At 47.9% G+C, this 17,461-nt stretch overlaps 1 protein-coding gene across 19 annotated transcripts in view; it reads right to left on the reverse strand.

The window, feature by feature from the left end:
• Window positions 1–17,461, reverse strand: part of ADAR (adenosine deaminase RNA specific) — a 51,752-nt gene that overhangs the window by 18,868 nt on the left and 15,423 nt on the right. For 8 of the 19 annotated variants that reach the window (XM_060402344.1, XM_060402302.1, XM_042254768.2 and 5 more), the window contains exon 2: window positions 1,737–3,169. In XM_060402344.1, coding sequence (XP_060258327.1) covers window positions 1,737–2,455 — 719 coding nt within the window. In that variant the 5' untranslated portion in view covers window positions 2,456–3,169. Of the gene's footprint in view, window positions 1–1,736; window positions 3,170–8,143; window positions 8,479–17,461 lie in introns of those variants that run through there. The other 11 variants (XM_060402331.1, XM_060402314.1, XM_060402377.1 and 8 more) reach the window with 4 other exon arrangements.

Genomic DNA, 17,461 nt, shown 5'->3' on the forward strand with positions numbered 1-17,461 from the left:
AAGGGACTCCTGTCCCTTTGCAGGTACAGCCTATTCCTGCTTTTTGGAAACAAAGCAGCCAGCGACCCTCTCTCTCCAAGCTCATTAGAGCAAACGTAGCCACAGGCGATAAGAAACTAGCTCAAGGGAAACCCACTATCCTTTAGCAATGAATTAAGATCAAATCTGCACAAAAAATGATGAGCTAAAATCACCATTAGAGTCTTGTTAGCAACCAAAGAGCCTTTACCCTAAAGCAATGGTGGCCGACTCGGCCACCTCAAGGGTGTTCCTAAAGAAAGCCAAGGCTTCTCACAGCGCAGCCTCACACTCTCCAGCCACCTGCGGGGATCAGATGTCTGCCACTCTGGGGAGCCTGTTTTTGTCCCCAACCTACCCTCAGAGGTACACCACTCTCATGGTCTCTTTTGAGCCAACCTACAGCTCTATTTGTCTGCCGCCTGAGATGAAAGGCATATCTCCTTGTTATGCAGAGAACCAAAAAGCATTTGTTCTAGGCCCCCTGGACTTAGCTTAGTCCGCTTTTGTTCAAGCTTTCAAATTGGTTCAGCTCTTTGCTCAATCTGGGATTTCATTTAGAAAAGTAGGTCAAATTTCTTATTTCCTGGGTCTTCTGAAATATTTGAACATGGCATCAATGTTTCTTACAGCTGGAGTCCAAAGAAAGGTTAACCACAAAACCCACTGCTGTGCCCCAACTCGGGAGAGGGACAAAGGGAGAAGAAGGAAGGACGGCCATCCTACCTCTACCCTAGACAGAAGCACACCCGTCCTGACCCTGCCAGCTTCTGGATGCACCCTCTCTTCCTCACAGCTCCCCTGCAATGTCATCTCAGTGTCATTAAGACGGTCAGATAAGGAGGCAGGGTCGCCACTGGGAGTCGTTACCCTCATCAGACAGTGGCCTACATCTAATGTGAAGGTGAGTGGGACTCTGCCAGCGTGCTCTCTAGTTGTGGCGGGCGGCCACTCGGCTTTAGTGGTCCTTGATCTCTGCTAGGCCCTGCAGCGGCTCCTCCTGGGCCCACCTGTCTTCCTCTATCTGTCTGCTGGCTTGGAAACGCCTATGGTGCCGGGCCAGGCCAGCTGTCTGAGTGAGGTAATTTCTGACTTCACAGCTTAGGAGCAGCAGCAAGTGCTAGCCCACCCATCTGTGCGGAGGCAGCTTGTAAAATTAGAACCACCACCTTCAGGAAGCAGGCAGCCGCACACACCCTACGTGTGCATCCCTTCCCCACGGGAGCTGAGCGGGAGGCAGGAGGGGCGGGGTGGTTTGAACTCACTGCTACTTAGCAGCACAACCCACCCTTACTCCGGTGTGCAGCCAGCTGTTCGTGCATCCTGTGGGGAGCTCAGCTCGTGGGGGGCGGGGTGGGAGTGGAGGAGGATGGCACATGGAAGGGGGCAGGAGGGGCATCAAGCCTTCATTACCTCTGGCCTTAGGAGGCAGGCAAGACACTGCTGCATGGAAGCTAATCATCTCCAAAGAAGCTTCATTTTAGCCAAGAGTGCCAACTTCCCCCTTGCTCAGCCAAGACTCTGGCTGGGCCGAGGTCTACGTTCCCTGCTCAAGAGGTAGAGGAAGGGCCAGACAAGGATGACGCAGCCCACAGGTAGAAAGAAGAGGGAAAAGACAGGGGCCACCAACCGGCACCGCTCACGAGTCGGCTGAGACTGTGTCAGGAGCAAGAGCGCCCGACCCCAACCTTAGGCACAATTCCTGGGTGGTCTCTTACCGAGGTTCATGGGGTGGTCCGCTCTGCTCTATCATGTTGAACTCACAGGTCTGACTAGCGAACTGGGCATACTCTAACAGGCCGCTGATGGGGTTCTTCAGCTGGCACTCTGTCAGTTTCTTGTAGGGTGAACACCGTGGCAAGCCATGACTGTAGAAGGAGGGCATCTCCATGATGGCACGGAACTCACCTGGTGCGGCGTGGATACTATTCAAGTCATCGGGGATGTCATCTGTGGCCCACTGGCCGTTTTCAAAGTCAACATACCCTGTTTTGGAGGGGCCATTGTCATGAACAGGTGGTTTCAGTTTTACTGGTTCTGCTGTGGCCTCTTGCTTGAGTTTTAACTTGACAACGGGTTCCTGCCCATTTTCCACCTTTCCTGGGGTGACCGTGCTGTTGGAAGCGTCTGATGCAGGTGAGTTGCAGGTGGGGCCCTCTGTGGTTTTTCCGGCCTCCAGGATAGCAGCAGCTTGAGTGGTTTCCGGAACACTGTCCTTGTTTCTCTTGATCTGTATCCTCTCTCGCTTCTTGTCAGTCAAATACCATATGGGAGGGGTGGTGCCCTGCCTGTAGACATCTCCCTGCCTTTCCAAGTCAATCAGCACAGCGTTCACATCCCGGGCCTTCGTGAGGCCAATGTTTTTAGCCAAGTTCAGGGCAGAGGAGCTGGACACATTGAACAGGTGGTCACAGATCTTCTCCTTGATCTCAGCCATGTCGAGAGGTTCGGGAGGCTCTTCCAAGCCACACGGGGTGCTTCTGTCTTCTGTTTCCACACTGGAGTCTGGGCTTGGAGCTCCTGGGGTCTGACTCTCTGCCCTTGTTACTTGGCTAGGCTGGTTCCGAGCCTGAACCGGGACTGTGGCTCTCCACAAAGGGGGAGATCCTACCTCCTGGTGCAGCTTACCCTTCTCTGCCAGAGAGTACAGGACTCGGTTGATGTCCTTCTTTGGGGCTTGGAGCTTCCGGGCCAGATCACGCGCTGTGGTGGCCTTCCCGTCTCCAAGCTCATCCAAGAGCTTTAGGGTCCTTTGTTCCTGATCCTGGCTGATGGTCAGTCCCTGGAAATGTGAGGAGAGCCTATCAACACCTCTCCATGGCCGAATGTGGCCACGTGGGAAAGGACGCTGGAACCGTCTTGGGACTACCTGACTTCTGAGAGGCACGCCCCTGGGGACACCTTGGATCTGGAGGGGCCCGCCTCTGGCAGGTGGTCCTGGAAACCTTGGCCAGAGTCCAGGGAGGAGCGGTGGCAGTGATGGTGGCTGCTTTCCAAATAGGGGCACTTCTGGGAGCTGCCCCTTGAGAAACTCTATTTGCTGGAGCTGGAAACTGTCACGGTAAGGTCCCCGCTCTGGCTGCTGGTGTCTGTGCCTGCTGTGCTCATAGCCTTGGGCTGGGCGGGCTTGGTATCTGTTAAGGGAATACCCCTGCAGAACAAGAAGATGGAGAAGAGTGTGAATTAGGACTGCGGCAGGGAGTCTGTCCCTTCTGCCTTCTTGGGGTGGGTGGGGGTGGGGGCTGTATCTGATTCTTAACAAGCTGAGCAGCTGAGTGAGGCGTGGGCTAGTGACCCAGCTAGGGCGGCCTGCACACCTCATAGGTGCTACCCGTGGACCCAACAGAGGGAATAGATGGAGGAGCAGACAGTGAGACACACAGAGCTCCTGGGAGCATGTGGCGGTGCTGACACTCCAGCACAGCCTCTCCAGCAACCTAGCGCACTGTCTTCCCTTCAAGAGTTTAGGGACTTGAGAACGTATGTTTCCACTCATCCAAAAAAAAAAAAAAAACAAAACAACTTTTATAATCAAGAAAGCAAATAAATGTTTTACTTTAAAAACAAACACACAGAATAACCTAAAAGTGCCAAGGGAGTTAGGAGACCATGAGATGGCCCACCGCCCAGCCCCCTTCTCTGGAATCTATCATCTGGGTGACTATAAAGAAACAAGCAAGTGGCCTGGGTGAACTGGAGCCCCATCCTCCAAGGCTGTAGCAGAGGGAGTCCCCTCACCTGGGGGAGGGCGGCAGGACCTCAGAGAATCGTCTACTTGCACCGCCATCCTGGGAGAACCAGAATTTGATTTTAGGGGAACTGGACAGTTTTCTTAGAAAACAGGTACACTGTTCTCATCCTTCAGTACGGTGCCCAGGCTCAGAAGGGACACCGGGCACTCCTACTCAAGCCACTAGGCCCACCTGGATGTGTAGAGCTGCTGGTGTCTATTCCACACCCCCTTAGCTACTGCCCAAGAGCTGCTTCCATGGTGCATCCTCAGAAGCCGGTCCTGTAGGCCACCAGCTACTCCATCTTCTCTCAGAATGCCACTCGTTCACCAGAACAGCGAGCACGACGACTCTGTCCGCACCCACAGACCAGCGATGCTACTCACCGCGATGCCACCCACGCAGCAGGACTACTCGCTGGAGGGGCTTATGGGATCCAGGGTTGGGGTGTCAGTAAACACCTGGCTGCCTGCCCCCAGGGTTGCACATCTAGGAAATCTTCCGTTTCCTCATGCTCGCATCCTCCTTGTCGGATCCTCCGGAAGGCCACAGGGACCCGCAGGCAGCTGCGTCCCTTTCTTCAGTAACTCCAGCTTTCTGTTCCCCACCCCCGCCCCCGGCCACAGTGAGGGGAGCTCAGTGCTCTCACTGGTCGTGCTCACAGTACATGCGCTGCACAGTTCCTCAGTGCCTCTCCAGCGGCCGCCACCTCCGCCTTTCAGCCACACGAGCGGCTCGTCCAGCTTCTAATTCAATCTCACTGTTACTTGACCACTGAGCCCCCAATCCTGAAACTCTTTTCCAGGGTCAGCAAACGTCTTCTGTACGGGGCCGGTAGGAGGGTCATCTGTAGCACTTCCTTTACAAAACCAGGGGAGGGCTGCAGTTGGCTGTGGGTTGCAGTTTGCTGACTCCTGCTCTTCTCCAACGGCAACTTCCCTGTGTTTCTACGACATCCACTCCTTCCCCTTGTGGGACTTGCTGCTCACGTGACGTCCACTCCTGCCCCCGTGGCTGCGGGTCAGCCAAACACCTCCTCGTTCAGCCTGCATCTCAGGGTCAGTTCCCTTCTCCACCCAAGGCCTGTTCCCCTCTTTTTCTGTTCCAAAACTTCCAAATGGTGCTGGAGGAGGATACCGCCTCATGCTAATAAGACCACATAAATTCCTCCTCTTGAATCTCTGTTTCCAGGGCTGTTTGGTGGTCAGTTCAGTACAACAAACATATGCCACTCAACGCGGATCGAGATCTCTTACTTAAAAATCCTCCCACAGCTTGGTGACACAGCACCAAAGATCTCTCGTCTTTCTTCTTCCTTCTGTCTGTCCCTATCCTTTCTTTCACCCCTTAGATATAATCAGTCTCCGAGGTTTTGTCTACGGCTCTCTTCTTCCTTCCCCAGGTTGATTTCACCCACTCCCCTAACCTTAACCAGTCTTTTTAAGAAACAGTGTTCAAATCTATTATCTCTGCTACCACCTGTGCTGAAGCTTAAGACTTGAATTTTCAAATGCTTAGACGATCTGTTCACTTAGATTCTTGACCACTACCTCAAATGACACACATTCTGAACCAAATTAATTCTTCTCCCTCTCTCAGCCCCTTCTCCTGCTTTCTTATTGCTGTTAGCGGCAGCACTCTCCTCGTAGTTATGCAGGCTGGAAGCCTGAGTCACCCTGCTGCCTGCCTACCTTAGTCCCTGTCTCCCGCATCTCATCAGGTAGTTGCAAAGTCCTATCTTGTCTACCACCTCTATCTTTTCCCTTATGCGTCTTTTCCCCGTTCTAGCCCCTCATTCTCTCTCATGTGGGCTGCCACTGTGCCTCTCATTTTCCCCTCTCTCTATATGCCAGTGCTACGTCCCTGCTTCTCCCCCTCCTGCCACCTGTTACAACTTGGGTCCTTTCCCTACACATCTCTCTAGATGCCACCTTCTTCAGGAGACTTCTGACTCCTGTACACCCCAGCCTGGGAGTGTTTCCTCTCCTTGAACTCCTCCCACCCTGCACCTCTTACACCATGTATGTTACCTTTTATCTTAGCTACTGATTGTTTTTCTTTTTTGCTACTGATTATTTTCGTAATGGCACATACAGTCACATACGGATTGTAGTGTATCTCAAAGGTGATTGATAATATTGGGTGCCCTAGAAATTATACTGACGTCTCTGCTCTCAATGGTCTCCATGTAGTATGTGGGGGAGGCTGCAGTCAACTTGAGAGTAAGCCTCTGGGGGACAAGGACTATACTTCAGTTACAGCACCCGGCACAAAGCTGACCCTGAACCAACACCCGCATGAACAAGCCATCGCTAGTTATGCAACCTCTTCACCTCATCGCTGCCTTTCTTGTGCCTCTTGCTGCACACAACCCCCCTCCCTCTCCAGGGCTGGGGTATTTGTGAGTACAGTGAATGCTGGGTCCACAGGACTCAATTATGGGGACTTCAGGGGATTTCTGATTAGCTCTTTGAGTGACCTTGGTGAAAGAACTTTGTTTCAAAGTGGCTGAAGTCCGTTTCTAGCTCAATGCTTTCTAGATTTAAACTGCTGCTTCTTAGCCAAAACTTGTAAAATATTTGAATGTCTATTTAAAGAAGAGTAGAACAAATCATGACACATTCAGGCTGTGGAATCATACTCACAGTTTTTTAAAAAATGTGTTATCTATTTAGGAATGATATAATGTTAAATTAACAAAGAAAGCAAGCTGCAGACAAATATGTATGCTATAATCCCTTTTTTCATAAACAAAAGGGAAAAAAAACCATGAATGTGTATGCATGATAGAAAGAACACAGAGAAAAGAGACAGAGAAGGGAAACACAAATTTGTTAACAAAAGTTATTTTGGAGAAAAATTAGAGGGAGATTATTAATTTGTCCTTTATACCCCCTAAAATCTCCTAAGAGCCAAACCACTTGAGAACAGCCCCGTGGAGTCACTGAGCGGGACTGAGAGCAAGAAGAAAGGAGCAAACCAACCCCCACGGTGATCATTCTTAAATCCTTCAACGTCCCCCTTCACCCAACTTCATGCCTATGCACTATACAAACTATTTGACAAGTCACTTACGCCCTGCAAAGTCTCCCTTGAATCTGTTCTCACACATTTGAGATTAAGACAGAAGCCCCCACCTTCACCACATGGGCTCCATAGGGTAATATATTGGTTTGCATAAAAAAATGCTTTTCCCACAAGTCAAGTGTCCCTAATTCTTTTAAAGAAGGGAAAAAAAAATACATGTATACATATACGTATGTATACACACACACACACATACACGCATGTACATATACGGAGAAGGCAATGGCACCCCACTCCAGTACTCTTGCCTGGAGAATCCCATGGACGGAGCAGCCTGGTAGGCTGCAGTCCATGGGGTCGCTAAGAGTTGGACACGACTGAGCGACCTCACTTTCACTTTTCACTTTCATGCATTGGAGAAGGAAATGGCAACCCACTCCAATGTTCTTGGCTGGAGAATCCCAGGGACAGGGGAGCCTGGTGGGCTGCCGTCTATGGGGTCGCACAGAGTCGGACACGACTGAAGTGACTTAGCACTTGGCACTCTGAGTTTTGACCATACAGAGTCAAGGCACACACAGCCCTCTAACCACCACTGAGATCCAGATACAGAATATTTCCCTTCCCCAAAACCTTTTTTATGCACTTTGTAAACAGCTTCTTTCTCCACACACAGCTCCTGTCAGCAACTAGTCTGTCTTCTGTCCCTGCGGGTTTTTCTCCAGAATGTCATCTAAATGAACTCGTATGCAGTGTTTTAATCCAGCTTCTTTTGCTCAGCATCATCTGAGATTTGCCCATGTTGTTGCATACAGCAGTATTTCCTGCCTTTGTGGCTGAGCAGATTTCCACTACATGGATGTATCCCAGTTTGTTTAATCACCCGTTGAAGGACACTAGGGTCTTTCAGGTTTTGGACATAATGAGTCAAGCCATTATAAACTTTTTCCTACAGGTTAAGGAGGAGACGCTCAAAGTCAAGCAGGTGGGGGCGTAGGGGGGAGGTGGCTAAAGGCTGGACTGAGCCGCCATGGGGTCCGAGCAGAAAAGCAGAGGGGGGCTGTCTTGACCTGGGCTCAGGCCTTGGTCCTCTGGGAGAGGAGGTGCATTTCCCTCACAAATCCTCTTCCAAATCTTACTCAACACAGAGTTAATAAACATGACACAAATTTCTGAATTCCTAGAATAGCAATTTTGCTTGGCAAGAAACCACACGCTCTCACACAATAAGCATATGTCAAGCAGGAAAACAGGGACGTGGGGGCGGGAGGTGGGGGCGGGAGGTGGGGGCGGGGTGGAGGATAAGATGAGCCCAGGCCAGCAGGGTGCGGGCGCGCCGGCTCTGGGCCCTGACCCCAGGGGCTTACCTGTCTTGGGTCCATGGCGCGCCCCAGGCATGTTCCGGTGCCCGCCCGCAGCCAGCAGCGCGACCCTCCGCAGCTGGACCTTTCCCAGGGCAGGCCGTGGGCCTCCCAGACGCAGGGGGCGCCTCTGGAGTCGACTCAAGCCCGGGGAGCAGGGAGCTGGGAGCTTCAAGCCGGGAGCAGGACTGGGAAATGGCTCCGGTTCAATTTCACTTTCGTTTCTTCAAACGGACCTCCCTCTTTGGAAAGTTTGGCCGAGGGGCGGGGCTTGCGCAAAGGAGCACGAGAAAGTCTGGTTTCACTCCGATTACAAGTTTAATCCTTTCCTTGCATGAGAACTGGGCAAGATACGCTTTCTTTAGAAAAACAGCTATAAAATACTGAGCTCATAAATCCCTCATGGCTGTCTCAGGAATACATGGGATAAAGGAAACTGAGAACAAAGCCCCCCTGCGAAACCTAGCACTGGAGAAAAGAGTCTGGGGCTGTTTTCTTACTCCCAGATCCTAAGATGACCGCGTGTCTCTAAAGTGGAAGGGGGGCCCAAAGCTCTTCAGGTGACTGACTGTCCTCACTGAACTATTTACCCATACTCGAGCATATTAACTGATGTTGTTGCAGTTAAAATAACGGAAAAGGTCTTTTTTCCCTTGCCCTGAGTTCTTTTTTTTTTTTTTTAACTGTTTCTGATCAGTAGTCAATAACCAAGACTAACCTGATTTGTAAATTAAATCCTGTACCTCAGACCTTGCAGGAGCTACCTTCTGCAACTGTTATCTTTTAACTCTATGCTAATCACATCCTGTGTTTGGTGCTCACCTTTCTAGCACTCTTTTTGCAGACCACTCTTTGTAGTTCTTCACCTTTTTTTTTTTTTTTTTTGCATTACAGAAAGGAGGCCACAGTACAAGTCAAGAAAGACTATGGACCCAACAACTGGGCTACCAGCCAGCAGCCAATGACAGTGCAAGAGGAAGAATACAAGACCCTTACACCTTTGCTCTTCATCGCTGACCCCTGACTGTAAGCCTCATCCATGGAATCCAGATTCCTCCTAGAAGCGGAGCACAATTCTTGAAGAACAAGCCTACTCTGCTCTCCCTTCCACTGGCTGAGGATTAAAGCCACCTTTCTATTTCCTCCAAACTCTGTCTCTGTATTTTTTATTTGGCTTTAGTGGGCAGACAAAGCCAAGATCGTGGCTGCATCAACATGACCACATAACAGCCAGCATGTAGTGTAGCAAGATAATAATATCAGCAACTGACTTAAGGATCTACGCCACAAAACCATCCGACCTTTCAGCATCCATCCAGGCAAGGGTGAAGTCCTTTACATGCCTCATCTCTTTTTTTCCGGCGAGCTCCTGCAGTGGAAGTGGGAGTCTTAACCACTGGACAGCTAGGGAAGTCCCACCTTATCTCCTTAATCTTCACAACAACTCTGCAAGGTGGGCATGATTCCCAAATTACAGATGTGGAAATGGAGGCTCCACCAGGGCCATGCTGCTGCTAAATCCAGGTCTGACTGCAAAAAGTCACTCTTCTACACTCCATCATGTTACATGATGGCTTTCAAAAAGATAACTTTTGTTGCCAATTGATTTCATGATCAGGCTTATATACCTGCTCTATTTTGTCCAAGATGTCTAGGAAAAGATCAGTTCTAATGCTCAACAGCTCTCTTCCCCGCTCACCTGTGAGAATTCTCTTTTTCTGTATTTCATTTCAATTTTATCCCCACTGTGTGAGTGAAAAATATTGCCTGCTGTATCAGTTAAGCAAAGGACGTTGCAGCTATCAAGTCATCACATTAGAGCTATCCCAATAGTGAGCCCTGAGGGAACTCAGGCTAAAAACTATGCCCACCATCCAATCATCCAACTCTGCAGCCCTCTCCTCCAAGTCATGGAGGAAACTCAGGATAAGAAAACACAGGCTATATCCAGTTTTCTTTAATTAACAATAATTTCTTGATGTTCTGACTACCTGGTCTTTGTTAAAATAACTAATATATATCCTGGCATCTCCCTTATCTCTGGAGCAGTCTCAGAGTTATCCGAGAGGCCGTGTCCTAGGCTTAAATCCTCAGTTTTGTCCACTGAATAAAACACAACTCTCAACTTTTAGGTTGTGCATTTTTTTCAGTGGACACTGCTTATGAGATTTACAAGGCAGTCCCTTCACAGCACTGTCTCCAGCTGACGCCCTTTCTCGCCATCCTCTCATTCCATTGCCCGAGTTGGTGCGAGCTGCGCCCCCCCACACCCCACAACTTCGCATTTCTGGTGTTGTGCTCCTTCCCTGCCAGTGCCTTTGTGCATTCTAGTCTAGCCTTAAATATACTTCCTCCACAGCTTCTGGTGAAAGTCTTTCAAGATCTGCTTCAGATATTATCTCCAAGGGAAGCTTTGCCCCACTTTCGGTGGGGGAGGGGCTGCAATTCATGGTTCCTTATTTTGTGCTTCTCTCTTACTTAACACTTACCCCTACTAGAGCACTTTCACCATCCTCTGAAAATGCCTCTTCTTCATTCCTTTAACAGAGACTTCACTAAACACCCAACACATGCCACACACTGTGCTAAGCACTAAGGACATGAGGCAAGTAAGAGTCCTGCCCCTTCAGCTAACAGTCAGCCTGGTGGGGGAGACCAATGTTTCACACGATCATCACAATGTTATGAACTACTTGTTTATATATCAGCCTTTAGAGCTGTAAGGTCTTCTCCTGGGGCAGGGAACTCCCCACATTCCCTGATAGTGGCCTTCAGGGGGCTGGTTAGTTGACTGAATAACAGACTGCTCTGTAGAAAAAACAATGGGCAAAACAGCGGCACACGAATGTCACAAGAGGAAATTAAAAATATCAGTACACACAAGAGACAGTGCTTTATCTCATCACATTAAGGAAATGCAAAGCCAAGCCTCGGTGAGTTACTGTCCATTATCAAATAAGCACTTTAGCAGCTGATGAGAGCGCATGAGAGCAAGGGTACAGAACAGCTCCTAGTTATGACAGGAAACCTGGGAAAGGTGTGAATCTCCACACCCCACAATTCAGCAATTTCACTCCTAGACCAGGACACACATACAACAAGCTGGTAGTTGCATTATTTATAGTCGCTCCCGACCTGAAACCACCCAAACGCTCTTCAAAAGGAAAATGGATAAATGGTGACATCTGCCTATGAGAGAATATCATACAGCAACAAAAAGGAAAGAACTATAACCACATGCAACAGGGTGGTTAACCATCTAAACATGATAGTTAGTGAAAGAAGCCATATACATATGACAGGGTTCCACTTATAAGTCCCAAGTGAGAAAAAACAACTATAGTATACTCTGCATCAAAGACAGGATGGTGGTTATCTCTAGGGTAGGAAGGAGAGGTTTTGACTGGAAAGGAATGTTCTGGGTGCTGCTGATATTCTAATTCTTAATGTGGGTGGTGGCTACATACATGGCTTTCCAATAATTCATTAAGGCATACACTGATGCTTTATGCACCTTTCTGTAGGTATGTGCTGTACTTCACAAGCTTAAAAGGTTAAGAACAACAGCAAACTCTTCCTGTAGCAATTCCAGTGTCTTCTCTTTTTCATTTAAGTAAAATGAGTTATGTCTCACCTCTGCTTTCTTGCCTTCAAGCTAAACAATCCCAAGAATCATCACCTTCCACAAGAATCATCCAGAAAAGCACTCATCACAGCTACTGTGCAGGGAAGCTGCATCGCTGTTGCCTCCATGGCTTTGAATCGAACCCAGGATGCAAGGGGGAAGACGGAAGGCGAAATTTGTTTCCTAAACAGAGAGTCAGTGTATGCCTTGAAAGAACAACTGCTCTTGTCACTTAATCTCAGCAGCTCAAGTAACTGCAAACAGTCTTATTCATAAATATTTCATCTCCTTGCCCTCAGTGATTGTTTCAGCTCCCAGAGGGTCGTGAGGTGGTGACATCAGTCTTTGTGCTGTTCTACTGTAGGGGCCTGGAGAGTTGGATGAAGTTCTTTTAAAAAGTAACCTAAAGAATTAATAACACTTTAACTACAGTTAATTTTCTTGTTGATTGCAAGAAAATTAGAGATGAGCAAACATGGTCAAGTGTGAAAGTATTAGTCGCTCAGTCGTGTCTGACTCTTTGCGACCCCATGGACTGTAGCCTGCCAGGCTCCTGTCCATGGAATTCTCCAGGCAAGATTGCTAGAGTGGGTTGACATTCCCTTCTCCAGGGGATCTTCCTGACGCAGGGATCAAATCCAGCTCTCCTGCACTGTAGGCAGATTCTTTAACATCTGAGCCACTGGTGAAGCCCACATGTGGTCAAAGCTACCCCTAAATCTCCACTGTTAATTCACCAGTGCTCACCCTTGCTGTTTCCCCTGTGTTTCCAGGCTCCATGGACACACATATGCAGCTCTCCTGACACAGGTGCCTACCTCCCCAGGAGCTTGCGACTATCTGCTGCCTGGCAGTAGCCCCAAATGCAGGACCTCCTGTGAACATACTGCCTAAGGTTATTTGCTAACAACTGCCTAAGTGACAAGAGTTACTGTCTAGAATTAGGTATTACTCCAAAAGCCCCCCATTCAGTGTCCTCAGAAATCTGGCTTCCACATAACACTGACAAGCTCTGGCTCCATGTGCGCCTTTGGGGGCCTGGCCTTGCCCAGTTATCGGGAAGGACGTGTTATCATCTGGACTACTGGGTTGGTTTTTGTTTCCAGACCCTGCTACTCTTGTTTTTGAACTATATAGTGACTAGTGAAGTCGCTCAGTCGTGTCCAACTCTTTGAACTATATATATAACTGTTAATCTCATTTTATAATGATTAATTTGGCTCATTGTGGATTTTCTGTTTAACCTGACTACCTGCGTGTATGCACGCTTCAGTAGTGTCTGACCCTTTGCAACCCTATGGACCACAGCCCGTCAGGGTCCTCTGTCCATGGGATTCTTCAGGCAAGAATACTGGAGTGGGTTACCATGCCCTCCTCCAGGGGATATTACGGACTCAGGGATCAAACCCATGTCTTTCGCATCTCCTGCCTTGGCAGGTGGGTTCTTAACCACTAGCACCACCTGGGAAGCCCCTTACTGCGTGCAGGGATGCATATTTACAACTGTCTTTCTAGTCTGTAATTTCCCGTAACCAGACTTTTCTGCACATATGGGCTATACCCAGTTGGATCATCTATCTCCCTACTGTAAAGCAGACGTCTGCAAACTCCTTCAATATTTGCTCATACAGCAGATACTGCAACAAAAATGGACTGCCTGTGAATGTGCGCAACTGAACTTGCAGCACGTTATCAAAAAAGTAATGAACTACTGAGCTATTTTAAATACTAGCGCACTATTTCAGAAGAGGATCTGCACCTAAATAAACTCATGTTCTTATCTTAACTCCTAGGAAATACGTAACAAGCAATTCATAGAGTTGCTAGGCATACATTTATTGCCTTCTTTTTTTGTTGTTTCAATGTTTAATCACTGGGTTTTTTTTTCTACTAGACAGCTACTGCCACATCAACATAATTTTCACAATTCCCAGGGTCTTCCTGTAATAACCTGACTTGCTTCGATAACCTATAAGGCTTCCTGTGGGCAGAACAGCGAAGCCGCCCACCTGGTTGAACAGTGCTCCCCAGCTGTCTATATGCTGATGTATATTCTATTAAGGGTATTGACTAGACTGGCTTTTGAAGTTACAAGAAAGCAAGAGATGCCTCAGGTACCCCCCGAAAAAACACAGGTCTCCAGAAGTGGCCTCTACCTGCTCAAAGTTACCCAGTAAATGAAGGAAGAAAAATAGTATTTATCAACTATCTATAGGCATTGTGGTAAGTATTATATTTTAAAGATATACTAGTAATAATGCCAAAGTAATATGAATAGTAATGGCTTACCTGCCCGCGCTGAGTATTTTACATGTAGATTTAAAGCGGGAATGTACATTTAGTCTCACACACACTGCACATGCACAAGATGACCACACGGCTTGTGGTTTCATGCACTAAGCTCTGACACCCTGAAACCATGTCTTCTGTGCTAGGTTGGTCTGGCGAGAATTCTGACTGGCTAGTTTGGCTCTAGCCAGAGAGGCTCAGCTACTGGTCCACATCTGGGTTCCACTAAGACAAAGTTAGACTGTTAGTCTAGTTAGAATTGGACACGGAACAGCAGACTGGTTCCAAATTGGGAAAGGAGTACGTCAAGGCTATACATTGTTACCCTGCTTATTTAACTTACATGCAGAGTACATCATGAGAAACCTTGGGCTGGATGAAGCACCAGCTGGAATCAAGACTGCCAGGAGAAATATCAACAACCTCAGATACGCACATGACACCACCCTTATGGCAGAAAGCTAAGAACTGAACTTCTTGATGAAAGTGAAAGAGGAGAGTGAAAAAGTTGGCTTAAAACTCAACATTCAGAAAACCAAGATCATGGCATCTAGATGGGGAAACAATGGAAACAGTGACAGACTTTATTTTGGGGGGGCTCCTAAATCACTGCAGATGGTGACTGCAGCCATGAAATTAAAAGACACTTGATCCTTGGAAGAAAAGCTATGTTCAACCTAGAGAGAATATTAAAAAGCAGAGACATTACTTTGCCAACAAAGGTCCATCTAGTCAAGGCTATGGTTTTTCCAGTTGTCATGTATGGATGTGAGTTGGACCATAAAGAAAGCTGAGTGCTGAAGAATTGATGCTTTTGAACTGTGGAGTTGGAGAAGACTCTTGAGAGTCCCTTGGACTGTGAGGAGATCCAACCAGTCTATTCTAAAGGAAATCAGTCCTGAATATTCATTGGAAGGACTGATGCTGAAGCTGAAACTCCAATCCTCTGGTTCCCTGATGAGAAGAACTGACTCTTATGAAAAGACCCTGATGCTGGGAAAGATTGAAGGTGGGAGAAGGGGACGACAGAGGATGAGATGGTTGGATGGCATCACTGACTCGATGGACATGAGTTTGAGCAAGCTCTGGGAGTTGGTGATGGGCAGGGAAGCATGGGATCCATGCAGTCCATGGGGTCTCAAAGAGTTGGACATAACTGAGCGACTGAATTGATCTGAACTGAGTCAAAGTCCAAAGAGGGGACCTTCCCTCTCACTCTTGCCTTCTCTCCGTTCTCTCCCCTAGGACCTAGCCTATGAGTGGCTGCGCTCAGTCCCAGCTTCCCGCAAGGGCAATGTCCTCATCTCCATGGCTTGTAGGAAGCAGAGGGGCCAAGTGCAATACTGTTTGAGGCAGGCCTGAGGGCAGCCCCTGTCCCCCTGCCCCCTGAATTCTGCAGTGTTTCCTGGGGAAATGGGCAGAAAGCCTTTGCTTTCTTTACTTTTTTCATTAAGCATCTAGCCTTAATTGACCAGTTTTCATCCTGCCTTCACAACAGTATTAGAGGAACTGTAGCTTGCCCACTCCCTGTAGATGAAGAGCTGAGACTGAGGAGGAGACTGGGGGTCAGTAGGAGAAGGGAAGGTTGAGGGGCTTTTGTGGAACTGAATTTCAGTGGATTGACTTTCTGGGAATTGACCTAGAGCCATTTCCAGGTGACCACAATTTTCTTCCCAAATGGAATAAGGCTTTGCTAGATTGAGGGCAAGAGAAGAAGGGGGTGACAGAGGATGGAATGGTTGGATGACATCACTGACTCAATGGACATGAGTTGAGCAAACTCAGTGAGACAGTGAAGGCCAGGGAAGCCTGGCGTGCTGAAGTCCCTGAGGTTGCAAAGAGCACACAACTTAGACAGCAATCCCATGGACAGAGGAGCCGGGTAGGCTGCAGTCCATGGGGTCGCTAAGAGTCGGACACGACTGAGCGACTTCACTTTCACTTTTCACTTTCATGCATTGGAGAAGGAAATGGCAACCCACTCCAGTGTTCTTGCCTCAAGAATCCCAGGAATGGTGGAGCCTGATGGCCTGCCGTCTATGGGGTCGCACAGAGTTGGACACGACTGAAGTGACTTAGCAGCAGCAGCAGCAGCAATGACAAGTTTAGAAAAAAAAAAAATTTCCATCTATGCACACAGTGGAGAAGGTGTGTGAAGACATGGCAGAGAGAGATTTGAAGATGCAGGCCTTGAAGATGGGAATGATGTGGCCACAAGCCAAGCAATGCAGCCAGCCACCAGAAGCTGGAAGAGGCAAGGACTGATTCCCCCCGAGAGCATCTAGAGAGAGCACTGCCCTTTAACATTTCCATTTCAACCCAGTAACACTACTGACTTCAGATTTCTAGCCTCCAGAACTGCGAGAGAACAGATGTCTATGGCTGTAAGCCCCCAAATCCGTGGTCATTTGTCACTGTAGCTGCAGGAAGCAAAGACACCATCCTCTATAGGTTGTGCAAATCAGGGCGCTCTGGGTGAAGGACTAGCACAGACCTTGCTATGCAGCCAAGATTTCTGCACTTTGGGGGCCACCAAGGAAAAGGCGGAAAGAGAGCAGCTGGCACAGAGAGCACGTGCACAGTCACGCTTTCCACTTTTCAGTTACAGTCCAGCCTTCTCATTTCCGTCCAGCACAATTACATTTAAGGAAAGGTTATTTCTATAATATAACAAAGACTACTGATCATAAACCAGCAGCCAATATCATATCTAAAATGGAATAATTAGGAATTCCCACTAAAACAAAAAATAAAGAGGGCCACCATTACCACCATAATCTTACTTCCTCCATTCTGAGATGTACTCCAAACATTTCTGATATTGGGATGTGAATTACATATTGCTGTTGTTTAGTTGCTAAGTCATGTCCGATTCTTTTGTGACCTCATGGACTGTAGCCTGCTAGTCTCCTCTATCCATGAGATTTCCCAGGCAAGAATTCTGGAGTGGGTTGCCTTTTCCTTCTCCAGGGGATCTGCCCGACTGAGGGACCAAACCCATGCCTCCTGCATTGCCAGGTAGATTCTTTACCAGTGAGCCACCTGGGAAGCCCATGAATTATATGCATGGATATTACATATTGGGATATTTCAACTAGTAGCCCCTAAAACTATCATTAAATTGATAACATGTTCTTATGCTCAGTGGTCTTAAAATCAAACAAATATGGTATTTAACATTATTCTGAAAATCCTAGCATATTCTATAACACAAAACAGAAGAGATAAATTAACAAAAAAGGAAAGAAAAACATTTTCAGATGATAATATCATAATCCTAGTTGATACAAGGAGATTGAAACTCTTTGGATCACCATCAGTTAAGGAACATGGCTGGATATCAGAGAAATATACAAAACACAACACTTCCTTACATGAAAAGCACTATATTCCTAACAGCAAATAAAACA

Source organism: Ovis aries, chromosome 1, assembly GCF_016772045.2.
Source record: "Ovis aries strain OAR_USU_Benz2616 breed Rambouillet chromosome 1, ARS-UI_Ramb_v3.0, whole genome shotgun sequence".
Taxonomy (NCBI): Eukaryota; Metazoa; Chordata; class Mammalia; order Artiodactyla; family Bovidae; genus Ovis; species Ovis aries.